Genomic DNA, 23,438 nt, shown 5'->3' on the forward strand with positions numbered 1-23,438 from the left:
TTAAATGCCTTTCAATTTTTATATTATGTTTTAGAGCACAAGCACTTGATATATTAAAGAACTATTTAAATAAATTATTGCTTATTAATTCATTTCTTCAATAAACACTAAGTGCATGCTACAATTGCCAGTAACTGTACAAGGCCACAGAGATTCAAAAATAAACAAGTTATAGTCCGCTCCTTAAAGCGTGTACGATCTACAGGTGAAAAAACCTCAAACTCTAAATTGTAGATGGGTTTTTATAATGAAAAAAAATTGCAAATATAGGCAAAAGTAGATAAAGACTTCAATAAACTCCATTTACTCAACACTCATCCTGATTCAATAATTATCAGGATTTTGCTACATTTGTTTCATTTATCCATTTCTAGAAAAACATGGACATTCTTCTTACATAATAATAATGATTTTTATCACAGCTAAAATAATTAACAATGACACTCAGATATCTACTACCTAGTTTATAATCAAATTCCCCAACTGTCTCAAAAACGTCTTTTTACAGTGTGGTTTTTTCTTACCAAAATCCAAACAATACCCACACAATTCATTTGATGGTTATCCGTAAAATATAAGAACCATATAAAAATCTAGACCATGTCTATAAAGCTCAGAAAAGCACTGAAAATTGTGAGGGTTTCATTGTACTAAAAATATATTCTTTTTGAAACATTTCCTCTTATAGGGTGAGAAAAGGTTAACAAACCATTCATTAGGTTGTTAACTGTGAGACATAGATATTGGCTTTGCCTATCCTACTGCTTTTCTTATATGTGTCATTTAGCTTTCTTGGACCTCAGTTCCCTCAAAAATAAAAAAAGAGGGCTTGTGTGAAGTTAACAAATGTTGTTAAAATATGCAAGAGTCTTATATTTCATACCTGATGAGCTCGACAAATCAAGTCTAAATCATGACGATTCAGAAATTTACTGACTACATCAGCTCCAAAAGTGAACGAAACACCACGATCATTTTCTCCCCAGCCTTGCACATCTTTATCTGGGTCAGACCACAGCAAATCACAGAGCAAACCTTTAAAGAACAGCAATAAAAAAAACCCAAAATTTATATAATAAAGCATACTTTTATCACGTTTCAATTCTTCTCCTGCCCTCCTACCCTTTACTAAACAATCCCTTGCCCCCAAGGTATCCCAGTTTATCTAACTTACCCACTTTGTTAAAGCAACCATACAAATCTTGCCAGTACTCTCTTAAGGGAGTACTTTCCAAAATATGAAATAAGTGTACAGCACACACTGAACACAACAATAAATGAAAAAGGCTGTTAATCTTTTGTGTATAGTTTCCCTATCTGAATAAACAACCGAACCAGCAGCATTTCCTGAATATTTCATCCTTTCCTTACAGAGTGACACAGTCTGTTTCTAAGCACCATAGTCTACTCCATTAGTTTATTTTACTTATCCCTGAGCCAATAACACACTAGAGCTTTTTAATGTCTTTATACTTAGTTGGGCCAGAATCCCGCTTAATTTTTTTCTTCAGAATTGTCTTGTTATGTTGATCCTTTGTTCTTCCACATAAACTTCAGAGTCAGCCTGTTTAATTCCATAAAACCTTCAATTGTGATTTCATTAGAATTTGATCTATAGATCAATTTGGAGAAAGAAAACATTTCCACTGAGGCTTGGTAATATGGAGAAACAAATCAGATAGACCCCTGACTTTAGTAATGTTTTGGGTCTAGAAAAAGAGGTCAGGACTAAAAATATCTACCTGGGTATCTTCAGTGGAAATCTTGAGAGAGACTCAAAGTCAAATTGCAGTGAGATTAAGAGCAGGGTGGATGCTGAGATATTAAGTAGTTTTCTAAGAACCATGGTGGCTAAGGGAAGATTTTTTTTTAATGGGATGAGTCAGTTTTAAGACTTTTTTTTTTCCCCCAAGAATCCAAAAACTTCATAATACACCTTTGCAGGAAAGGAGATCTCATTTTCAGTCATAGTACAGCTTGTCTCAATAGGAGAATTATCCTTTGAAGACCTTTGAAAAACCCTTTGAAGAATTAGTGGCAATGTACTCTTAATTTCTCTCATTGATATTTCCTAAGCTCCCACTATGATGTTTAAAGAAATCCAGCAGCACAAAAATCCACTGGGACAGTTAGTCTCAACTCATAAGTCCTCTCTGGTTGAAAAGGACTCTATAAAAAACACATACACACGCTATTTATAATAGTGTACTCATGACTACACTATTTGATGTGCAGTCATAAGCAGCACTTAGAGTGATATTATCAGGCTTTCAGTACAATGAGCAAAACAATCCAATGACACTTGAAAACAAGTGATAAAAATGCACGTTTTTAACATTCCAATTTAGAGGTTTAGCCATGTTTTGCTCAGGCACTGGTCCATGAATATTTTTTAGTGCTTATCTGTCTAAGAGTCTGAATCTTAAGAGTGGGAAATGAACCTAATGATCACTCAGCCCAATACTTACTTGAGGAATAATCAATTCCCCTTTACAAAATTACCAATAAATAATCCTCTTATCAGTAAGCTAAAGGGCCATTGTTTTTTTTTCATATATAGTATGTTACTAAACTGAGCTCTATAAAAAAACCCTTATAAACAACAAGATTTAGGGAGATTCCAGGTTGGTGAACACACTGGTATGCTGGGAAGGTAGCATGCCCAGAGAGTACAGAGAAGATCTGGGCTATCCCTCCTCTACCCCTAGTACCATTCCCTATGTTTCTCTTCCACTTGGCTATCTCTGAGTTGTATCCTTTATAATAAACCAGTAAATTTAATTAAAGCACCTAAGGAGGGGGTTGTGGGAACCTCTGAGTTTGCAGTCAGCCAGACAGAAGTGTGGATCACCTTGGGACCCCACTTGTGGCTGGCACCTGAAGTGGGGCAGTCTTGTGGAATGGAGCCCTTAACCTATGGGAGTCTATGCTAACTCTGGGAGCTAATGTCAGAACCAAATTGAACACTCAGTTGGTGTCAAAGAATTGGCTATGTGAAAAAAACACACACATTTGGTGTCAGAAAACTCCACACAGAAAAGCAATGTTGTTTTAAGCAAAAGCTAAATAAACTGAGGAAGCAAAGCAACTTAGCTACATTCAATTCAACAGGTCTTTATGGCATTTCACGACATGAATGCCATGATTAGATACCTTAATACATACACCGGTATTCAAATATGAGAAACAACATTTTAGAGCCAATAGTAAAATTAGGGTAAGTGGCAAATGTGCCTATCACTTACTTATAAAGTTATATTAGGCTAATTTGTTAATCAACACAGCATTTTACCCACAACTGAAATTTACTTTTGCTTTGATTTTAACAACTCAACGTTCTTAATGTCTAAATAGTCAATTTTCATAATTTTTCACAAGTTTTCACATACATTTTTCACATTTTCATAAAATTGGCCACACAATTCTAGAGCCTTAAGAGCTCTGAAAATGTGAAATACAGATGATGCAGAAAATAACAGAAAACTACTAGATAATTTAAAAGGTCACTTTATCCATGACTAAGAAAGACAGACTATTTTAATTAAAAAAACTTTTGACTAACTTAAGTTTTTAAAGGACATTACCAATGCCAATATGAATGAAGGAATCTATAAAGACAGGAAGGTACAAGGAATCAAGAGCAAGTCTTTTTAGTGATAAAGTAAGTGTGACAGAATCATATTATATAAAAATTTTAAAGTTCTGTATTTTGGGTAATGATTATTACAAAATAAAATAAAGTAGTTAACTTATTAACTATAAAAAAGAGCTCTTTTTATTACATAAACCAATCCTACTTTCACTAAGTATAATTAAGTTCAAATATGCCAACACTTTACACAAATTAATTAATGAAATTATTATGTACTTACCTGTATCAGGGACATCCGTGGGTCTCATAATTCTCCGAATTTGTTCCATAGATTGAAGATCTGGTGACAGTCCTATAAATAAAAAAATGAGATGCAGTCCTGACAGCTAAACAATTTTAAGTCACTCAAAAAACATTTAATCATAAGTAGATTCACTGTGTGAAAATAAAGATACTTCAAGAGTTCCTTTTAATGTTATCTTAAAGGTCAACATTTTGAGGTATTATGAATCTCAAATTGATATGATAGGGAATTCTAATTATGTCATCTTCTCCATTTTTCCCTACCAGAGAAATGAAATTCCCTTACATTTCAAAAGATTTCCCAAGGAAAGAGCCCCACCATTCTTTCTTTCCAACCATTCCCTGTCCTTCACAGGAACATACGCCACTGCAACCCTTCCTACCACTCTTGCTACTTCTTACCATCTAATCTTAAACACTTTAACTTCCATGTTAAAATGCCTCACATGGTCCCCTAAGACCTTTTTACATCCCATTCCTACATGCTCATTATCTTCAGGAAGGCATCAACTATTGGTCAGAAGAATAAACAAGAAGCACATAAAAAATACTTTGCAATCTGTAAAGTGGTACATAAATATAAGCTATTATTTTTCTCTTGTAGGCAACCCAAGTTTCATCTCAAGGAATGAAAGCTAATCATTCAAATTCCATACTACCACTTTTCTATTCTTAGCTATACTAATGGGCAAGAACTATAATTCCTTAAATGTTTAATATTGGAAAACACGTTCCAACTAATAGAGCAAATTATGTTCTGTCAGAGAATAGTACATCTATCTTTTCAGTGTTTTGCCACTTTAATTCTCCCCATATATTAACAAAAAACTAATTTTCTTACACTATTTTCATTACATTACTTCCCAGTACAAAAAAATCCGATATAGCAATTAAACTATTCAACAAACTCCTTTGCTCAGTATTTAAATCTCTATAATCTGATCTCGTCACTCCCCAACATGTACTTGACATTCTAGTTGGGCCAGTCCTTGCACACTCCCTAAACTAGACAACATACAAAGACTGTCAAGTCCTTTTCACATCTCCAAAGTCTATTTATCCTGTAAAATCCATGCCTCCATAAACATTTGACCAACAATTATCTCCTTTTTCTGACTTCTGATAATAATTATTGTCTCCAGAAGTACTCACATAATTATATCCTTTTTATTACTCAATTATCTGTTTCATAAATATGTTTTATCAATGGGTTTAATTCTTCAAGACAACCAGATCATATACTATCTGATACAAATTGAATTGTGTCTCCCAAGTTTTAAGTCACTGAAGCTTAATCCCCACTATAACTGTTGAGGGTGGGAAATCCAACTATGGTAATTGAAAGGTGGGCCCTTCTTGAAGAGATGATTAGATCCTAAGGACCATGTCTACTGAATGGATTAATAATGGTGGTCATGGGATGGTTCTGAGGGCTTTAAAAGGAGAGCATGTGAGAGTCTCTCCGCTCCGCTCTTTTCTGCCATGTGAGACCCTGCGCTGCTGTACAGCCACAACCAAAGAACACCCTCACCAGATGTGTTCCCTGGACTCTGGACTTCCCAGCCTCTGAAACTGTAAGCAATAAATTTCATTTTCTTTACATAAATCACCCTGTTTCAGGCATTTATGTTATAAGCAACAGAAATGGACTGATACAGTATGTATATATTTCCATGGCATCTATCCAAGTGCTAGACACAGGTTAATTTTTTCAAGTGAACTTTTACATATTCAAGCTTATTTCGCAAATCGTACAAAATAACTTACCATTCTACCAAAAAATTATTTTTAGGACCAAAGCAGACATATTGCATGAAGCCTCAAACTCAATTATATTTGGATTCTGAAGAAAAGTATTCAATATAGGCAGAAAGATAATGATCCTCTCATTTTTACTGAGAACAGGGGTATCTTTCTTTCAAAAATTGAAGCAAAGGGGAAGATATCTTTTCCAAACAAAACTCTAGTTATGCTCTTTATATGTGAAACTCTCTAAAGATAAATATTAAATGTTCATTATTTATAATCATAAATTTCTAATTATGAAAAGAGGTTTTAGCCAGGTTTAAAACAGTTTTAATCACTTGAGTTTTCACACAAGCACTGCTTTCTTTCTCCATAGCATCTTAATTATCATATTATCATAGGTCTTTTCTGGTTTCCTTTTTTTAAATTTATTTTTGGTGGCTGACCAGTGCGAGGATCCAAACCTTTGACCTTAGCGTTATGACACTGCCCTCCAACCAACTGAGTCAACTGGCCAGCCCCTTCACAGGTCTTTTCTGAATAATAAAAGAACAATAAGAAAAATCCATAAGGCAAATTTACTAGTCTACCTCCATGACAACAGAAGATCTTCTCATCCACAATGGCAGCTATAGGCAGACAGTTAAAACAATCAGTGAAGGTCTCCCACAATTTAATATTAAACCTTCGTTTGCCTAGAAAAAGAACAAGCAGAATAGAATAAATAAAAAACCCCAAATTGTTCTAATTTGTTCTCCATCTTATGAATTATTTCAATACTCTTCTTTATACTTATGTAGCACTTTTTCCATAATGAATAATTGTATTTTGTATACTTTTTAAAAGGTTATAAATAAAATAAATCAGAATAACAATACAATAAACCTTTAATAAATTTACAAAGACTTCAAAGATTGTGCTAGATGTCTTATAAAACAAATGTATCAAACAATTTTGTCTTTTAAGATCACTATAATATGGAAAATTTGAAACAATCGAACAGGCTACTAGTGCCTTTTTTCCCTTCAGCATGTGCACCAGTTAAATACATGCCAATTAAGTAGACAGAAGTGAAAAGCGTTCCTCTGGAGCCTGTCCACTGTAACTCTAATGCACTGAGTAACACAGTCTATAAACTTACTGCCAAGAAAAGAGAATTTCCAAGAGCTTAACTCGTATTCCTGTGTGAGTGAATTACAACTCGGCACTATAACAAATATAATTAGAGACACAAAGGCTATGATTTACCTGTGGCCTAGCATAAATTGCTACAACAAAGACATCCTTAACTTTTAACATCTTTTTGGAGTTACTTGATTGTCCTCAATTTGCAAAAAGTTGCAACTTCTAATCCAAGGAAGGGATGAAAGACACGAATACTAATTTTCCTATGCTTTTACGCTATAGCCCATCTCTTGATGAGTAAGTATGACTCAAAGCACTGTTTATGAGCTGTTTTCCCACACATTATTTCATTTGATGTCATTGCTTACCTCAAGGGTACTCATGCCCACATTTTATCCTTTTTTTTTTTTTCTTTTTCCTTTTTGTCTTTTTTCGTGTCCGGCAACGGACGGCAACCCTCAGTGTCGCGCCCACACCGGACCGGGACCAGAAACGGGATCACATCCCTCGGTGCTGCGCCTGCCCCTCGCTCAGCCAATGAGTGGGAACCGGTCTGTATGTGGGATCCGAACCCTCGGCGGGAGCAACTCCACACTCCCAAGAGGCACACTGTAGCAGTGCGCCACCGGGCCGGCCCCACTTTTTGTCCTTTAAGAATACACCTCTGTTTCTGATGTAGTTTTAGAAAGACGTAGGTTATAGTTTGATGTACTCCAACCACAATTCCTCTCTACTGGTCTGATTTAAATAATTCAAACCACACACTACATCTCAGAAATAAAAATGCAATATAAAATCAAATATAGAATCACTCTCATTTGAACATAAGCTCCATGAGAATAGAGGTCATCTGTCTCATGCACTGCTGTATTCCCAGCACTTAGAATAGTGCCAGGCATATATAAAATGTCCTCCACATTTGTCAAATTATTATATGAATCAGGAGATAATGGGTTCAAATAGGACTCTACCATATTTAAGGATGGAAATAAGCAAAAGTAGACTTTAATGAGGAATTCAGCAGTAAAAAATGAATTCAATTTGAAAATCACTGTAAGTGATTCTAAATTATAATTAACTAAACATAAATTATAAATTATAATTATAAATTATAATTAACTTAACAAAACCAAAATATCAAATGTAGTAAGATAATTTAGTTATTGCACTTGGAAACACTACTACACAACAGCAAATCAGTGATTGCCTACTGATGAAAAAAAAGTTCAATAAAATAAGGATATTCCAGAGTATTCAACACCCTTTCCTCTCTAGATTTGTATGCATAAACTAAAATTCTAATAATAAATTTCAACTTTTAAAAAGTTTCACAGAAATTCTGGGCCGGCCCGGTGGCGCACTGCTACAGTGCGCCGCTTGCGAGCACGGCGGCGCTCCCGCCGAGGGTTCGGATCCCGCATACAGACCGGCCGCTCACTGGCTGAGCGAGGTGCGGGCGCAACACCGAGGGTTGCGATCCCATTGCCGGTCCCGGTCCGGTATGGGCGTGACACTGAGGGTTGCGATCCGTTGCCGGTCATGAAAAAAGACAAAAAAAAAAAAAGTTTCACAGAAATTCTCAATAGTTCTTGTAAAGAGCTAATAAAAAGCTTCTGTCATATCACAAGAATGGTGACAGCTAAAACTTAATGGACACACAAAAAATCAGAAGCCACTGTCTATAGTGACCTTCATTTTCACCTGGATATTTTTTCTTAACCAGGTAAACTAATTAAAAGAGGGCCTCTTTAGGCTCATAAACTGCAGTCAATCTGAAACACTATGACCAAGGAGAACCCAAGGAACCAACTTCATTAGTAACATGTATCCCAGTTTCAGGTTCTTCCTTCCTGGGCCTATGCCTGGTAGATCATATTTCGAAAATACTCTGAATTCAAAGAACTCTTTTGAACCAGAAAATTATTAGGAAATGTTTCCATTAATCACTTTCTAAGTTTTTATTTTCACTTACATTCATCATAAAATCCATAAATGCGATTGATGCTAGCACACTCATGGTTTCCTCTCAAGAGAAAGAAGTTCTCTGGATATTTGATTTTATAAGCCAATAGCAAACAAATGGTTTCCAATGACTGCTTTCCTCTGTCCACATAATCTCCTAAGAAAAGATAGTTGGCTTCTGGTGGGAAACCTCCGTATTCAAATAATCTCAGTAAATCTGTATACTGTCCATGAATATCTCCTAAAAACAGAAAAAGTTAGTTTTAGAAAAATTGATTAACTGTTGTTAGCAGCTTCTAAGAAATGGTCCCCAATGTTCATACCCTTGTATAATCCTTTCCCCTTGAGTGCAGGCTACACCTAGCGACTTGCTTCTAACAAATAGGCTACAGCAAAAGTGAGACGGGCTGTCACTTCCAAGATTAGCTAACAAAAGAATGTGACTTCCATCTTACTTGTACTCTCTTACCTTCTTCCATGCTCACTGATGAAGCCAGCTGTCTTATGGAGAAGCCCATGTAGCAAAGAACTGAGGGAGGCCTCCAGCCAACCGCTCATTTGAAACTGAGGCCCTCAGTCCATCAGCCCATAAGGAACTGAATCCTTTCACAGTTGAGCCTTCAGATGACTGCTGCTCCAGATCACACCTTGACTGGAGCCTTGTGAGAGACCCAGAACCAGAGGACCCAGCTAGGCTGTGTCCAAACTCCTGACCCACAAAAACTATGAGATGGTAAATTAATGTTATTATAAGCCACAGAGTTTTGGGGTAATTTGTTATACAACAATAGACAACAAATATATTATCTTATTATCTGGTAATTTAATTTAGGTCACTTTGTTATACTAAATAGGAAGAGAAATAGAAAGAACTTAGAAATATGTAGTATAAACAACTTCTATTACCTTCAAGTTATTTCTATACTAAAACATTTTAAAGAGTACCTTTAAAGAGTACTTCAAATCATTTTAAAGATCATCTATAAGTAACTACATGTGCTTTATTTAAATTCATAGAAGAGACTGATCGTTTCCACAAAATTCCAAATTACTACCTGTTAATCCATTCAACAAACATTTACTTAGTATCTTATTTGCTGGGCACTGTACAAAGAAGCACCAAGCACATGATTTAATAAAGCACATTCAGAAAGAGAATAAAAAGTATTTAAATAGCACACTAAGCATCTGCAGTTTACATCATGTGAATGTGGATCACTAAGAAACATGCAGGAGAAAGAAAATTTTTGCATATAGCAAACTATCCTTGTTCTAGCAAAAACTGACAGTAAGTCCACAAAAGCGATGTCATACACACTAGTAACTACTACAAAGAATACCTGAATTATCAAACCAAAAGCCAGATACGTTACTTATATCATTTCCTAATGTTATGTGAATTAGAGAAAAATGTGACTTTCTAAGCAGCAATATTTCTAGTTACAAAAATGAGATCACTCAACTTAAGGTCATAAGTTTTTACTTTTGGCTAAAAGCCACCGGAAGACTTAAAAGAACAAATTGTAAAGTAATATATCTTCAAAATAAGTTTAAATTATCATAACAAAGTTAGAAGACCACAGATATCACCATATTGACTCCTAAAATTCCATACCTTTTTTTTTTCTAACCAGTGTACTGGAATGCCCATTTCTCCACATCCCTGACAACACCAAATATCAATCTTTGACAGTTTTTGTAGTCTGACTAGAGCTGGGGACTGGTTTTAAATAGCATTTCACTGATTACTAGTGAGTCTGAGGACCTTATGTTTACTGGTCATCTGAATTTCTAAGATTTGCCTCTCCCTATTTTTTGTTATTTTTCTATTATATAATCTTTTTCATTTATTTCTAAGAACTCATTATATATAAAGAATAGCAATCTTTTTATCTGTTGTATATGTACCAAATATTTTCTTGTCTGTAACTTGTTTTTATGAAAGTTTACATTTTTATATTTTATTTAATAAAACCTATCAATCTTCTCTTTAAAAAAAATTTTTTAAAACATTTCACCTAAATTATCCTCAATGTAAATATGGAAGGGAAAACATGATTCAAAAGAGTTGTTCCCAACTTTATCCATTTACATACCACAAATTTTCAGTGGTGCTTCCAATTCCAAAAGAATAGGCTGGCTGAGAAAGATCTCCCGAGACTTGATACATAAGCCTCGAACTTCTGCTTCAGTCATCTGTACAATCTTTCCTGGACGACATCCTCGTACTGATAAACAATGAATAAAATCATCAGTTCTCTAAAATTTACCCATAAAAGAATAATCCTTAAGAAAGCATCATGCCCACATTATTAAGACCAGAAAAGTCACAAAGGCAGCAAACTACCCTGTTGGTTCTTATGGCTAACAGTGAACTTATTCTATGATCTTTGGCTCCTATCTCCATTGTTGCTGGTTCCTGATGATGCTCCTCATCTGATGCCAATGAAATACAGTTCTCTTCTTTGCTCTCCAGTGGCCAACCTGAGGTCCAGCAGCCCATGAGAGTTAAAAGTTTTCAGGGACAGCACCCCTGAAGGTCTGGCCTACTTTCTCATCAAAGCAAGTTTTGCATCTCACACGAGGACAGGATAGCATTACTAAGAACCAGCAGCTATGAAGAAAGGGAGATTAAAAAGTAGCTGTCAGTAGGTGATTTAGTTTCGCAAATTTCCTTGGAATATTATCAGCAGTCCCAAGAATTTGAGATATTTTCTGATCAAATATAAAAGAGGTTGTGAGCTATTTATTAAACTCTTATCACTGTATTCAAAATAGGGCATTATATTACGACCTCTAAAGGCTATTTAGATAAAGCATTTTTCACATAAATGAGCAATAAAATCCATAACATAATGTGGCTTTCAGTAACTTCAGAAATGGACAGGAGTGGAATAGTACATGGGGAGAGGAAAGTCCCTTATTTGCCCTATTGAACTGAACATGTAATCATTTCCTCTCATCATTTCTACTGGCTCTTTCCCTTTATTTTTAAATATACTGCTAAGCTCTCATTCAATTGAAAAGGCATTTAAAAACAAAAACAAAAAAACAAACTATACTTCTATATACCCCTACTGTTTCCCATTTACAATTTAGTCCACGCATTTCTCACTAAACATTGCTATGATTCCTTTGTCAGGTGAATGAGACAGGCTTAAAAAAAAAAAGTCAGGCCCCCACATGCAAAAGCTATATTTCCATTAATTCCATCACATATTAACATAAAAGTAACAAGGAAATAAAAGAGAAGACAAAGACAATGTGCTTTAGCAAATATGCTTTTTTTTTTTGTCTTTTTCCGTGTCCGGCAACGGATCGCAACCCTCAGTGTCGCCCCCGTACCGGACCGGGACCGGCAACAGGATTGCAACCCTCGGTGTTGCTCCCGCACCTCGCTCAGCCAGTGAGCGGGAACCGGTCTGTATGTGGGATCCGAACCCTCGGGCGGGAGCGCCGCCGCGCTTCCCAAGCGGTGCACTATAGCAGTGCGCCATCGGGCCAGCCCCAAATATGCCAGTTTTATAAGACTATTACTGAAATTAAAAACAATCATCAGTAGAACTGCTTTTATTAGGGGGAACCTAGCATAGCTTCTACGTTAGTACTAGCTCTCAAGCATTAATTACCTACTTCTTACGCACATTTGGATTTTTCTAAGACCAAAAAGGACATCTAGCCTTATATCTTCCATTAAGTATCTGGAATACTAGCTCAGATGCACGAACAGGTCTTAATCCTGGCATTAGTTTTCAATGTGGAAAACTTAGGTTTAAGGGGAAAAAAGTATTGACCTTGAAGAATTAAAAATCTCTGGTTGCTTTCAAATGACAAATACAAAGCTAAAAGCGATTATTCAGAAACTTTTTATTAACTCATTCAACAAATATTTGAGAGCCTATCATGTACTAGCTGTTAAGAGATAAAAGCAATGGACAAGACTTTAGGCTCTTATAAAATATTTCACAATTTATGTTGTGACTCTGTAGTAATAAAACACTAGGTTACCAAAATTTAGTTGTAACTTGATGGTAATCATTACTAAGTAAGTAAAAAGACAGTGTGGGTCACTTCAATGTGTCAATTTAAAGTGTCCAAATTACAGCAATGAATATGTTGCCTCATATTTTATTTTCTCTGTAAATTATGTGTTTAATTTTGACCTCCCAAGTGAGTGATTGTGTAACTATGACTAACATTTTTACAGAGCTATAAAATGCTTTAATTTAAAAGTCATGCTAATCCACACAAACTAAAAACTTACCAAAAAAAACAACACACTGCATAACAACCTCTACTATTTCACTGATTCTAAGACGTACATTTTCCCCTAATTAATTTCTGTCAAGTTGTGATATCTTGCAATCAATAGCTTCTTACAATTATAATTGACAGTTGCTTTTTCTCCCTTGGTTGCACATAAAATAAAAGTGCATTTCATAATCAATTACATCATAAGGGTTGATGAAATGCAATTAGAGAAGCTAAAGGTTCTTCCAAAGGTTAAACCGTTGACAAGTAACCAAATCTTAGAAATGAATCAGCCAGTGTCTGGGATAATAACGCAGGTGTCTCAAAGCAATCCCAGCTGTCTTCCTACTCCCTTATGTACTCCCAGATTTCTAAGAGCACTTCAATTTCTCACAATCATTTGAAAAAAGAAAAGAAACAGGGTGACCTGTAACATAGGGCAACTAGATTGCTGTTACAATATCTATGGGGGATTCCAGTATTTGGGTATAGGAACCTAGACATAATGTCTCACTGAATTATGAAAATAATATAAATCTGCATACTTCATTAGGTGCAAAGCACTTTCACATCAATGATTTCATTTAATCCTTTTGATATCCCAGGATTAGAAAGGGAAGTTATCATCTCCACCATACAATGATTGAAAGAAATTAAATAATTTGCACAAGATCATAGGGCCCAGGTTTTATAAGACTGAAGGGAATGAAAAGCAGCAGAGAAAGATTTAGAACCAAAGTCTGTGAACTCAAAGGCCACACTGTGCACTTCACCAAATAAATTTTTGGATTAAAAATTTCCTGAAAAATTAATTTCAGCATGTAATAATTCCAAACCAACCCCATTGTAGCAAATATCACTGTTAAGAAAATATTTTGAGGTATTACACACACACAGCAACACATACTAACTCAACATGTATAAAAATAACTCAATGATTGAGTAATCACCATCCATATCAAGACAGAGTGCTTCCTGCAACACCCTGAAGGAAGGGCCCTAACCAATAATAGTAATGACCAATGAAATACAGTTCTCTTATTTCTTTCACTACAGATTAATTTGACCTGTTTTGAATTTTAGATAAAAAAGAAACATACAGTATATACTCTTTTGCTCATTATTATTATTATCATATCTGTTTTGAATTTTAGATAAAAAAGAAACATACAGTATATACTCTTTTGCTCATTATTATTATTATTATTATATCTGATACTCTTTTGCTCATTATTATTATTATCATATCTGTGATCCATCACATAATTGCATTTAGCAATCATTTGAAGTATTCCATTGTATGAATATACCATAATATATTTATCTATTCCATTTGGGTCATTTCCAGTTGGAGGCTATTACAAATGTTATGAATATTCATGCACATTTCTCTTGAGTATATATATAAAATGAGTACAATTGCTGGGTCACAGAGAAGGCTTAGTAAAGTAGCAGACACCACCAAACAGTTTCCCAAAGTGGTTACAACAATTTACAATCCCGCCAACACTGTTGCTACACATCTTGGCCAACACTGGGTATTATTGGTATCTTTAATATGCTATTTTGCTGGGTGTAATTTTAATTTGCATTCCTCTGATAACTAAGGTCACTGAGTACCTTCGGATATGCTTAATATTAAGGCCATTTGGATATCCTTTTTTGAAAAAGTTCATTTTAAGTTTTTTGTTCATTCTTATTAAAACTGAATTGTGTTTTCCATCTCTTAGTGCTGTCTATTGATGAACAGTTCTTTAATTAATTTAAATTTAAAACAATATTAAATTTAATGAGTATTTTCTTTTTTGGTTAGTACTTTTTGCATCTTGTTCAATAAATCTTTGCCTTTTCTAAGGAAATTTTCTTGTTTCCTTCTAGATACTTTATTATTTTAGCCCATTTCATTCTATAATCCACCACAAATTAATTTTGTGTATGGGTTGAAGTAAAGGTTCAGGTTCATTTTTATTCACGCAGATATCCAATTGATTCAGCACCATTTACCACCCTTTCCCTCAGTAAACTGCAGCGTCAGCTTTGTAGAAAAATCAGGTGACCATACTTGAAAGGGTCTGTTTCTGAACACCATACAGTTCACTACTGTTTTTCTATTTTTACATCAGTACCATTGTCTTAGTTACTGTAGCTTTTTATAAAGAGTCAATTTCTGGTAATATAAACATTTTAATTTTTATCTTTAAAATTCTCTTGGCTAATCTAGGCCCTTCTGCATTTTCAAGTATGTTTTAAAACTAGCATGTGTCTATCTCCTTCCCTGTCCCCCAAACTTATGGGGGTTTTAATTGGGAATGAATGGGTAAGTCAAGAGATAATTGACATTTTAACAATTTTAAGTCTTCCAAATCCATGAACGTGATAGCCTTCCTTTTATTTAAGCTGTCATTTATTTCTCTCGGCAATGTTTTGTAGTTTTTATGTGGCGATCTTGCACATTTTTTATTAAACTGATGGGGGAGGGCTGCTATTGTAAATGTTTTCTTATTTCACTTTCCAATTGTTTGATGTTAGTACAGTTGACCCTTGAACAACTCAGGGGTTAGGGTCACCAATCCCATCCCCACATAGTCAAAAACCCATATATAACTTTTGACCCCCCCAACCTTAACTACTCACAGCCTACTGCTGACTGGAAGCTTTACCAATAAATAGTTGGTTAACACATATTTTGTATGCTATATTTTGTATTATATATTGTATTCTTTTTTCTCTTTTTATTATTTTGTATTATATACTATATTCTTTTTTCTCTTTTTAATACTGTATTCTTTTAATAAAGTAAGCTAGAGAAAAGAAAACATTATTAAGAGAAAGTCATAGGGAAGAGAAAATTGCAAGAGATTACTTTTTACTAAGACAGGCAATTTACTGGAGAGATGAACTGCTCACTCAGAGATGACAAGCACATAGCAACACTTGAGCTCTGCAACACTTGAGCTCAGCAACATGTGATCACACCATAATAGCAACAGGAGGTGGCTACAAAATTATTACAGTAGTACAGTATGTACTACAGTTAACTTTATAAAGTTATGATTTAATACTGAATCTTTATATTTGTTTACATTTCTCTGGACTCAGAATGGCACCATGTACAGTTTGTAAATGTGTAAGTTTTGAAAATTTTTAACTTTTTATAATCGATTTGTATAAATTTTATGGTAGTAAATGTTAAAATAGACTTATCTACATACATTCTATGCAGTCATGACATAGCTAACTTTTTCTTAATGTTTTTTTATATTTCTAAGCTATGCAGTTTGTGAGTTTTTTAAAACTGTCACAAACCCAGATATATTTATTGGGAAAAAAAAATATGAATGGACTCGTGCACTTCAAACCCATGTTGTGCAAGGGTCAACTGTATACAGAAGTATAACTGATTTTTGTATACTGACTTTGTATCCTATTCTAATAGCTTATAGATTTCTTTGGATTTTCCAAGTATACAATCACATCATTTTCAAAAACAGTTTTATTTCTTTTCCAATATTTTTAACTTTTATTTTTCTTCTTCATTGAAATTGGCCAGGAACTCCAGGATGATGCTGAATGGAAGTGGTGCTACTGAATTGGGGGGGAAAGGCATTCAATACTTCACCACTAAGTTTGATAGCTACAGTTTTGTACATTTCATCATCTTGAGAAAAACTGGCCTCTGTAAGAATTTTTATCATGAAGTGGTGTTAAATTTACCAAATTCTCATCTATTGAAATAACCATATCCCCCCCCCCTTTATTCTGTTAATATGATTTACCTTGACTGATTTCTGAGTGTTAGGCTAACCTTGGATTCCTAGAATAAACACCACCAGTTTGTGACTTACTATTTTTCTTATAGCAGGGTACTTCAATAAATTTGTGGGAAAATAGAATTAAAATACAAATCTTCCCACAAACTTTTTGAAGTACCCTCATATATGCCAGGATTCAATTTGCTAATATTTTGCTCAGGATTTTTGTGGCTGTATTCATGAGGGATATTGGTCAGGGATTTCCTTTCCTTGTTATTTATTCATCAGATTTTGGTATAAGCGTTTTGCTGGCTTCATAAAACAAGTTGGGAAGTGTTACCTTTTTTCCTATTTTCTTAAGAGACTGTATAAAACTGGCATAACTTCTTTAAATGTTTACAGTCACCAGTGAAACCATCTAGGCCTGGAATTTTCCTTTTAAGAAGTACTTCAAGTACAGAAAGATATAACCATTTAACAGATACAACTATTCAGATTTTCTATTTTTTTTGTGTCATTTTAGCTAAGATGAATTTTTCACCTAAACTGTCAAATTCATTAACATTAAGTCACTTATAATATCTTTATTATCCTTTAAAAAACATACATGCATAACTTTTCACTGAACTGCTTGAGAATAGGTTGCATACATCATGCTCTTTTACCCCTTAATACATCAGTACATATTTTCTAAAACTATTCTCTTACATAGCCACAATATAAGTTACCAGATTCAGGGAATTTAACATTTATACAAATCTTTAAAGAATATACTACAATTTTATGAACTGTCCTAATCATGTCCTCTATAGCATTTTCTTTCCCTCTACTACAAATCAATCCAGGATTACATTTTGCATTTACTTGTTCCACCTCTTTAGTCTCCTTTAATAGTGATGTCTCCTTTATCTTTCCTGATATTGGTAATTTCTTTTCTTTTTTTAAAAAAATCAGTCTTTCTAGAAACTTATGAATTATACTAAGCTCTGCAATTATTTCATTTTAAAAAATCATACATCTGCTTTTTATTTCATTGATTTGCTTTTGCCTTTCATTTTTTCTTTTATTACAATTTGCTATTCCTCTAATTGTCTTGAAATAGAACTCCCCCCCCCTTTTTTTTTACTCATATACACATTTAAAGCTATATATAACCTTCTAAGCATTACTTTTTAGCTGCAACTGCACAAGTTTTGACATATTTTTATTAGGTCAACATGTTTTACAATTTTTGTTGCTATTTCTTCTTTGGCACATAAGATATGTAAAAGAATATTAATTTGCACCTACTTGAGGATTTTTCAGTTATGTTACTGATTTCTAGCTGATTACCACTGACGTCAATTTATCTGTGATTTCATTTCTTTCAAATTACTGAAATTTGCTTTATGGTAGAGCATATAGTATATTTTAGTAAATGCTGCATACATACTTGCAATGTATATCCTTAAGTTGCTGGGTGAAGTGTTCTGTGTGTGTTACTCAGGTCAGGTTGGCTGTGTTGTTCAAATCTATATCCTTGGTTTTTACCTGCATGTTCTACTAGTTACTGAGAGAGGTACACTAATCTACTATGGTTGTGGTTTTGTCTGTTTTAATCTTGTAGTTCTGTCATTTGTTCCTTTTTGTTTTAGACCCATATTATTAGATACATAAAAAAAAATTAACATTATCTTTTTGTTGAATTTATCCTTTCAGCATCATACAATGCCTTTATCTCTAATGATATTTCTTGCCTTACAGTTTTTTCCAACGTAAGTATAGCCAACCCAGGTTTCATTTAGTTAATATGTGCATGATACCCCCCCTTTTTTTTAACTTACTCATCTGTGTCCTTAAATTTAAAATATGTCCCCTGTAAACAGTTATGTGGTTGGGTCTTCTATGCTTTGTCTTCATTTCAATGTTTGCTCTTTTACATTTACTATAATTACTGACAGTTGCGTTTAAGTCTACCATTCCGTCATTTGTTTTGTTTGTCCCATCTGTTCTTTATTCCTTTATTTCTCTCTTCTTCAAATTGCTTTGGGGTAATCAATTATATTTTATTATCCCATTTTCTCCTCTACTAGCTTTTTAGCTATACATTCTTTTATTTTTCACTTAGTGGTTACTCTAGAGATTACAAGTGCACTTTTGACTTATTACCATCCTCCAGCCTTTTGCTCTACAGTTGTCATATATTGTTTCCACATATTTTAAACCCCACCAGCCACAGATACTATTTTAAACAGTCAGAATTAATTTATATTTATTCACATTCATCCTTAGTCATTCAATACTTTCTGCAGTTCTTTGCTTTTATCTGGCATAATTTTCTTTCAACATGAAGAACCTTCTTTAGTATTTTCTACTGACAGTCTATTCACAATAAATTTTCTCAGCTTCAGTCTGTCTTTATTTTGCCTTTCCTTTTGTTGACTATGTTCACTAGATTAAGAATTCTAGGTTAGCATTATTTTTTCCTTTCAGCACTTTAAAGAGATCATTGTATTGTCTTCTGGTTTCCACAGTTTCAGGAGATAGATCAGCCATTTTTATTATTGTCTCCTGAAGGTAATGACTTCTTTCTTCTGGCAACTTTTTTTTTTTTCCTTTTTGTCTTTTTTACTGACCGGTAACGGGATCGCAACCCTCGGTGTCGCGCCCATACCGGGGACCGGCAACGGGATCGCAACCCTCGGTGTTGCGCCCGCACCATGCTCAGCCAGTGAGTGGGAACCAGTCTCCACATGGGATCCGAACCCTCGGCGGGAGCGCTGCCGTGCTCCCAAGCGGCGCACTCTCCAGTGCGCCACCGGGCCAGCCCCTTCTGGCAACTTTTAAGACTTTCTCTTTCTCTTTGATTTTTAGCAGTTAAGTCTATGACGGGATTCAATGGTTTCCTGTGTATTTATCCTGCTTGGATTTCACAAAGCTTTTAAAATCTGTGTTTAGATATCTTTCTCAGTTTGGGGAAATTATGGGTCAACATTTCTTCTATCCCACTGTATATCTCCTGTCTTTCTGGGACTCCTATTATACATGTTAGACCTTTCCACTGTGTCTCAGGTCTCTCATGCTTTTTTCTTTATCTTCCCTCCCTTTTTTCCTCCCTCAGCACTGGATAGCTACTAAACTCTTTTTTTCTTTTTCTTTTTCCCTCTTGGTTTTTGATCAGTTCAGATCTGTTAGAATGCCCTATAATATTTTGCTGCATGAAATACTAGATTATGGATAAAAAAATTATGAAAGATCTAGATGACGTCTTCCTCCAAAGAGGGCTGCTTCCTTTCAGCAACAGAACAGAAATGACTTACCCACATTTTCCTGAGGGCTGGTCTATTTCAGTTTTGCCCTCAATCTTAGGAAGTGGCCATGGTGAGGTCTTAAAGGAAAACTCAGGGTGTAATAAGGCCCCTCCAGCTTCACAGGGTTTGAACTTCAACTTTTGACTCTCTGGTACGAGGGCAATGCCGAAATGTCTGCTCAGTTCTTTAGCTTTCCAGCTGTTTCCTACTGAGTATCTTAGAATCTTCTCTTGCACATGGTACGTCTGAAGCCAGTCAATGACTTTAGAGAGACCTGACTACAGATTTTAAGTTTAGATTCTTTATGGTTCCCTCCTCTCCTGGACTTTAGTTTCAACCACTTTAGCGGCCTCAGACTTCCACCTTCCCTCCTTAGCACAGTTGGTTAGACTGTCAGTTTCTGTTTGGGATTTATTCCCTTATGCCACAAACTAAGAAATGCCTCCAGGAAAAAAGCCAGGGTGACTTCATATTGTGTGCTTCAAGCCACTCATATTGTGTGCTTCCCTTCTGCTCAAGATCAAACTCCTCAAAAATTTTGTGTTGGCTGCTCTTTGACAATGTAGAACAGAGAGGCACAAAAAATGCTTCCCTTCTGCTCAAGATCAAACTCCTCAAAAATTTTGTGTTGGCTGCTCTTTGACAATGGAAAGGCTGCTGAAGTAGAACAGAGAGGCACAAAAAATGTGATTATGGGGTATACACTAGAAATTTAGATGATTACCTAAAGAATTTTAATGAGTACCTTGCCCAGGACTGGACACCATGGGTCCTAACCCCATTATTTTACCTGACTTAGTCACAAAACTCTTAGGGATTGCCAAGGTTTCCTGACTCCTAGTAAGCTAATCTTTCTACACAATCATGTCTACATTAGAAAGGTGGAAAAACTACACCGTGATTCAGTGAACTAAGTAAGGCCTAAAGGTCAAATGTGGCCCAGTGCCAGTTTTTGCATTGCTTATGACATAAGGATAATTTTTACATTTTTCAAATGATTGGGAAAAAGCAAAACAAAAGAAGAACAATACTTATAACACATAAAAATTACATGCAATTCAAATGTTAGTGTCCATAAATAGTTTTACTGGAACACAACCATTCTCATTCATTTCTGTGTTATCAATGGGCAATTTTATGCTACAATGGCAGTAGAGTACTTGTGACACAGATCACATGTTCACACTGCTTCTCAGCACACTACAAATTGCAGAGATGCAGTTATAATGACAGCATCTCGAGTGTCATGCTTTTTGCTGTACTGCAACATTTTTTTTTATTACCAGTGCATACTCATGTCAAAGCAAGAAAAGCAAACTTTGAATGTTGTGCTTTTAAGACAAAATGGAGTGTTGATTATTTTGTTATTTAATTGGAAGTTAAGCAACAATACTATAGCTGTGCTAAAAGAACAGAATATATATTGGCATTACCAGACTAAGCACTCATCACATTTCTACGTCACAGGAATGCAATAGTTGGAAAAATTTTTTTAATTTAAAATGGAATATCTCATCACAGCAGAATTTCTACATAAAAATAAGAACTTTTTAAAGACCATTAGCCCTTCTGTAAGAACAGTGCTTGAAAAGTTGGGAACAACATTAATAAACAATTGAAAAATAAGACAAATAATTCTGAATGGTTTTCCTTGGTTCTTGATAAGCTGACAGATATTACCAATACTTCTAGGTGGTTGTTTATTAGAGGAGCCCATGCTGAATCTGAAGTGACTGGAAAATTAGCCTCTACGAATAGTATGTGTGGAACTACAGGGAAGGATATTTTCAAAGCTGAGAAAAACTAACTCGGTTCAACATGAAGTGGAATTTGATAAGACATGTTACAGCTGATGGTGGAGAAAATACACATGGAGCAGAAAAAGATATAGTTGGCCAATTTAAAAAAGTTTGTGAAAATGTATAAGGTGTTTAAAGTCTATGGTCCAGTTACTCTGTGGAAAAATATCTTAATCTATCATGTATCACTGAACCAGTAGTATCAGCGATGAACTTCATTTGCTCTCAAAGCTAACCATCCCCACCATACAGTTAGGCGGCTTAGCAGCAATAGTTTTATTATGATTTTTATGTGCTCAGGGCTGATACTGAGATTTTTCTTAATGAGAAGAATTATCCTCAATCATTGTTACCAAACACAGAACAGGGTTAGAAATTAGATTTTGTTGCGAACCTGATGTTTCTTAATGAGTTCAACCCCAAATTGTAAGGCAATGAAGGCAACTTATATGTGAAACTTACATTGCTCATAAGTCATTTTGACAACTATTACTGTTTGAATCACAAGCAAGCTGCTTTATACATTTCCCATGCTGTAAAAAGTTAAAACAAGTAAGATCTTCATTCCCACACAAATTTGCAGCAGATATGTTTTTCAAGCTCAAACTATAGCATTCTTCAGATGTTGATTCAAGTGCAGAAGAGATGTGCACATACCAAAATCCATTTAACTGTGCAATTGAGGAGCCTCCACCTAACCCTCTATTGAAAGTGATTAATTTGCAATGTAATGACATGCTAAAAGGTAAATAAGGAAGAATTCTATAAATACTCTCCAAGTGATGAATATGCTCAACTGCTATACTTGTGGACTGATATTAGCATCTGACAGTACCTATCTGTATGAAAAGAGACCTTCCAAGACGAAATACATAAAATCTCATTATAGACGAGCATCAACAGATGATCACTTGTGATCAGTTTTGATGACAGAGAACACTCAGCATTGAACCACAATTAAGCAAAATGTTATCCTCTCCCAAAAGAATTCCATTCTTCTCATAATTTAAAAAAAAACTGCCTTCAACCATATTTCAAATTTTGTATTTGTTTAAAAATTATTCCAATGAAGGTTTGTCTTTTAAATTACAAAGGGTATATGATGTGTGTGTGTGTGTGTGTGTATCCTGAATTTTATCTTTCACTAACTGTAGTGGATTGAATAATGTCCCCCAAAACTCACCAAAATTTGAATTGTGTCCCCCAAGTTTTATGTATTAGAAACTTAGCTCTCACTGGGACTGTTAAGAAGGTGGAAAATCCTATTATGGTAATCGAAAGGTGGAGCCTTGAAGGGGTGATTGGATTGTAGGAACAAGCAGTAGTGAATGGATTAAAAATGGTGGTCAGGGGTGTGGGTCTGAGGGCTTTAAAAGAGGAGAATCAGTCTGTCTCTCTGCTCTCTCTGTTTCCATCATCTTGCAATGTAAGACCTCTGGGTCACTGTCGCCACCACCAGATGGACTTTGGACTTCCCAGCCTCAAAAATGTAAGCAATAAATTTCGTTTTCTGGGCTGGCCTGGTGGCGCACTGGAGAGTGCGCCGCTTGGGAGCGCGGCGGCGCTCCCACCGAGGGTTCGGATCCCATGTGGAGACTGGTTCCGCTCACTGGCTGAG

The 23,438-nt window shown here is 35.1% G+C and overlaps 1 protein-coding gene across 2 annotated transcripts in view; it reads right to left on the reverse strand.

Annotated features, from left to right (window-relative positions):
• Positions 1–23,438, reverse strand: part of PPP1CB (protein phosphatase 1, catalytic subunit, beta isozyme) — a 48,873-nt gene that overhangs the window by 12,111 nt on the left and 13,324 nt on the right. For both annotated transcript variants that reach the window (XM_008566404.1, XM_008566403.1), the window contains 5 exons: positions 10,825–10,956; positions 8,739–8,969; positions 6,232–6,336; positions 3,873–3,944; positions 884–1,035 (listed from right to left, as the gene is read on the reverse strand). In XM_008566404.1, the coding sequence (XP_008564626.1) occupies positions 884–1,035; positions 3,873–3,944; positions 6,232–6,336; positions 8,739–8,969; positions 10,825–10,956 (692 nt within the window). The remainder of the gene's footprint in view (positions 1–883; positions 1,036–3,872; positions 3,945–6,231; positions 6,337–8,738; positions 8,970–10,824; positions 10,957–23,438) is intronic.

Source organism: Galeopterus variegatus, unplaced genomic scaffold (assembly GCF_000696425.1).
Source record: "Galeopterus variegatus unplaced genomic scaffold, G_variegatus-3.0.2 Scaffold239, whole genome shotgun sequence".
Classification (NCBI taxonomy): domain Eukaryota; kingdom Metazoa; phylum Chordata; class Mammalia; order Dermoptera; family Cynocephalidae; genus Galeopterus; species Galeopterus variegatus.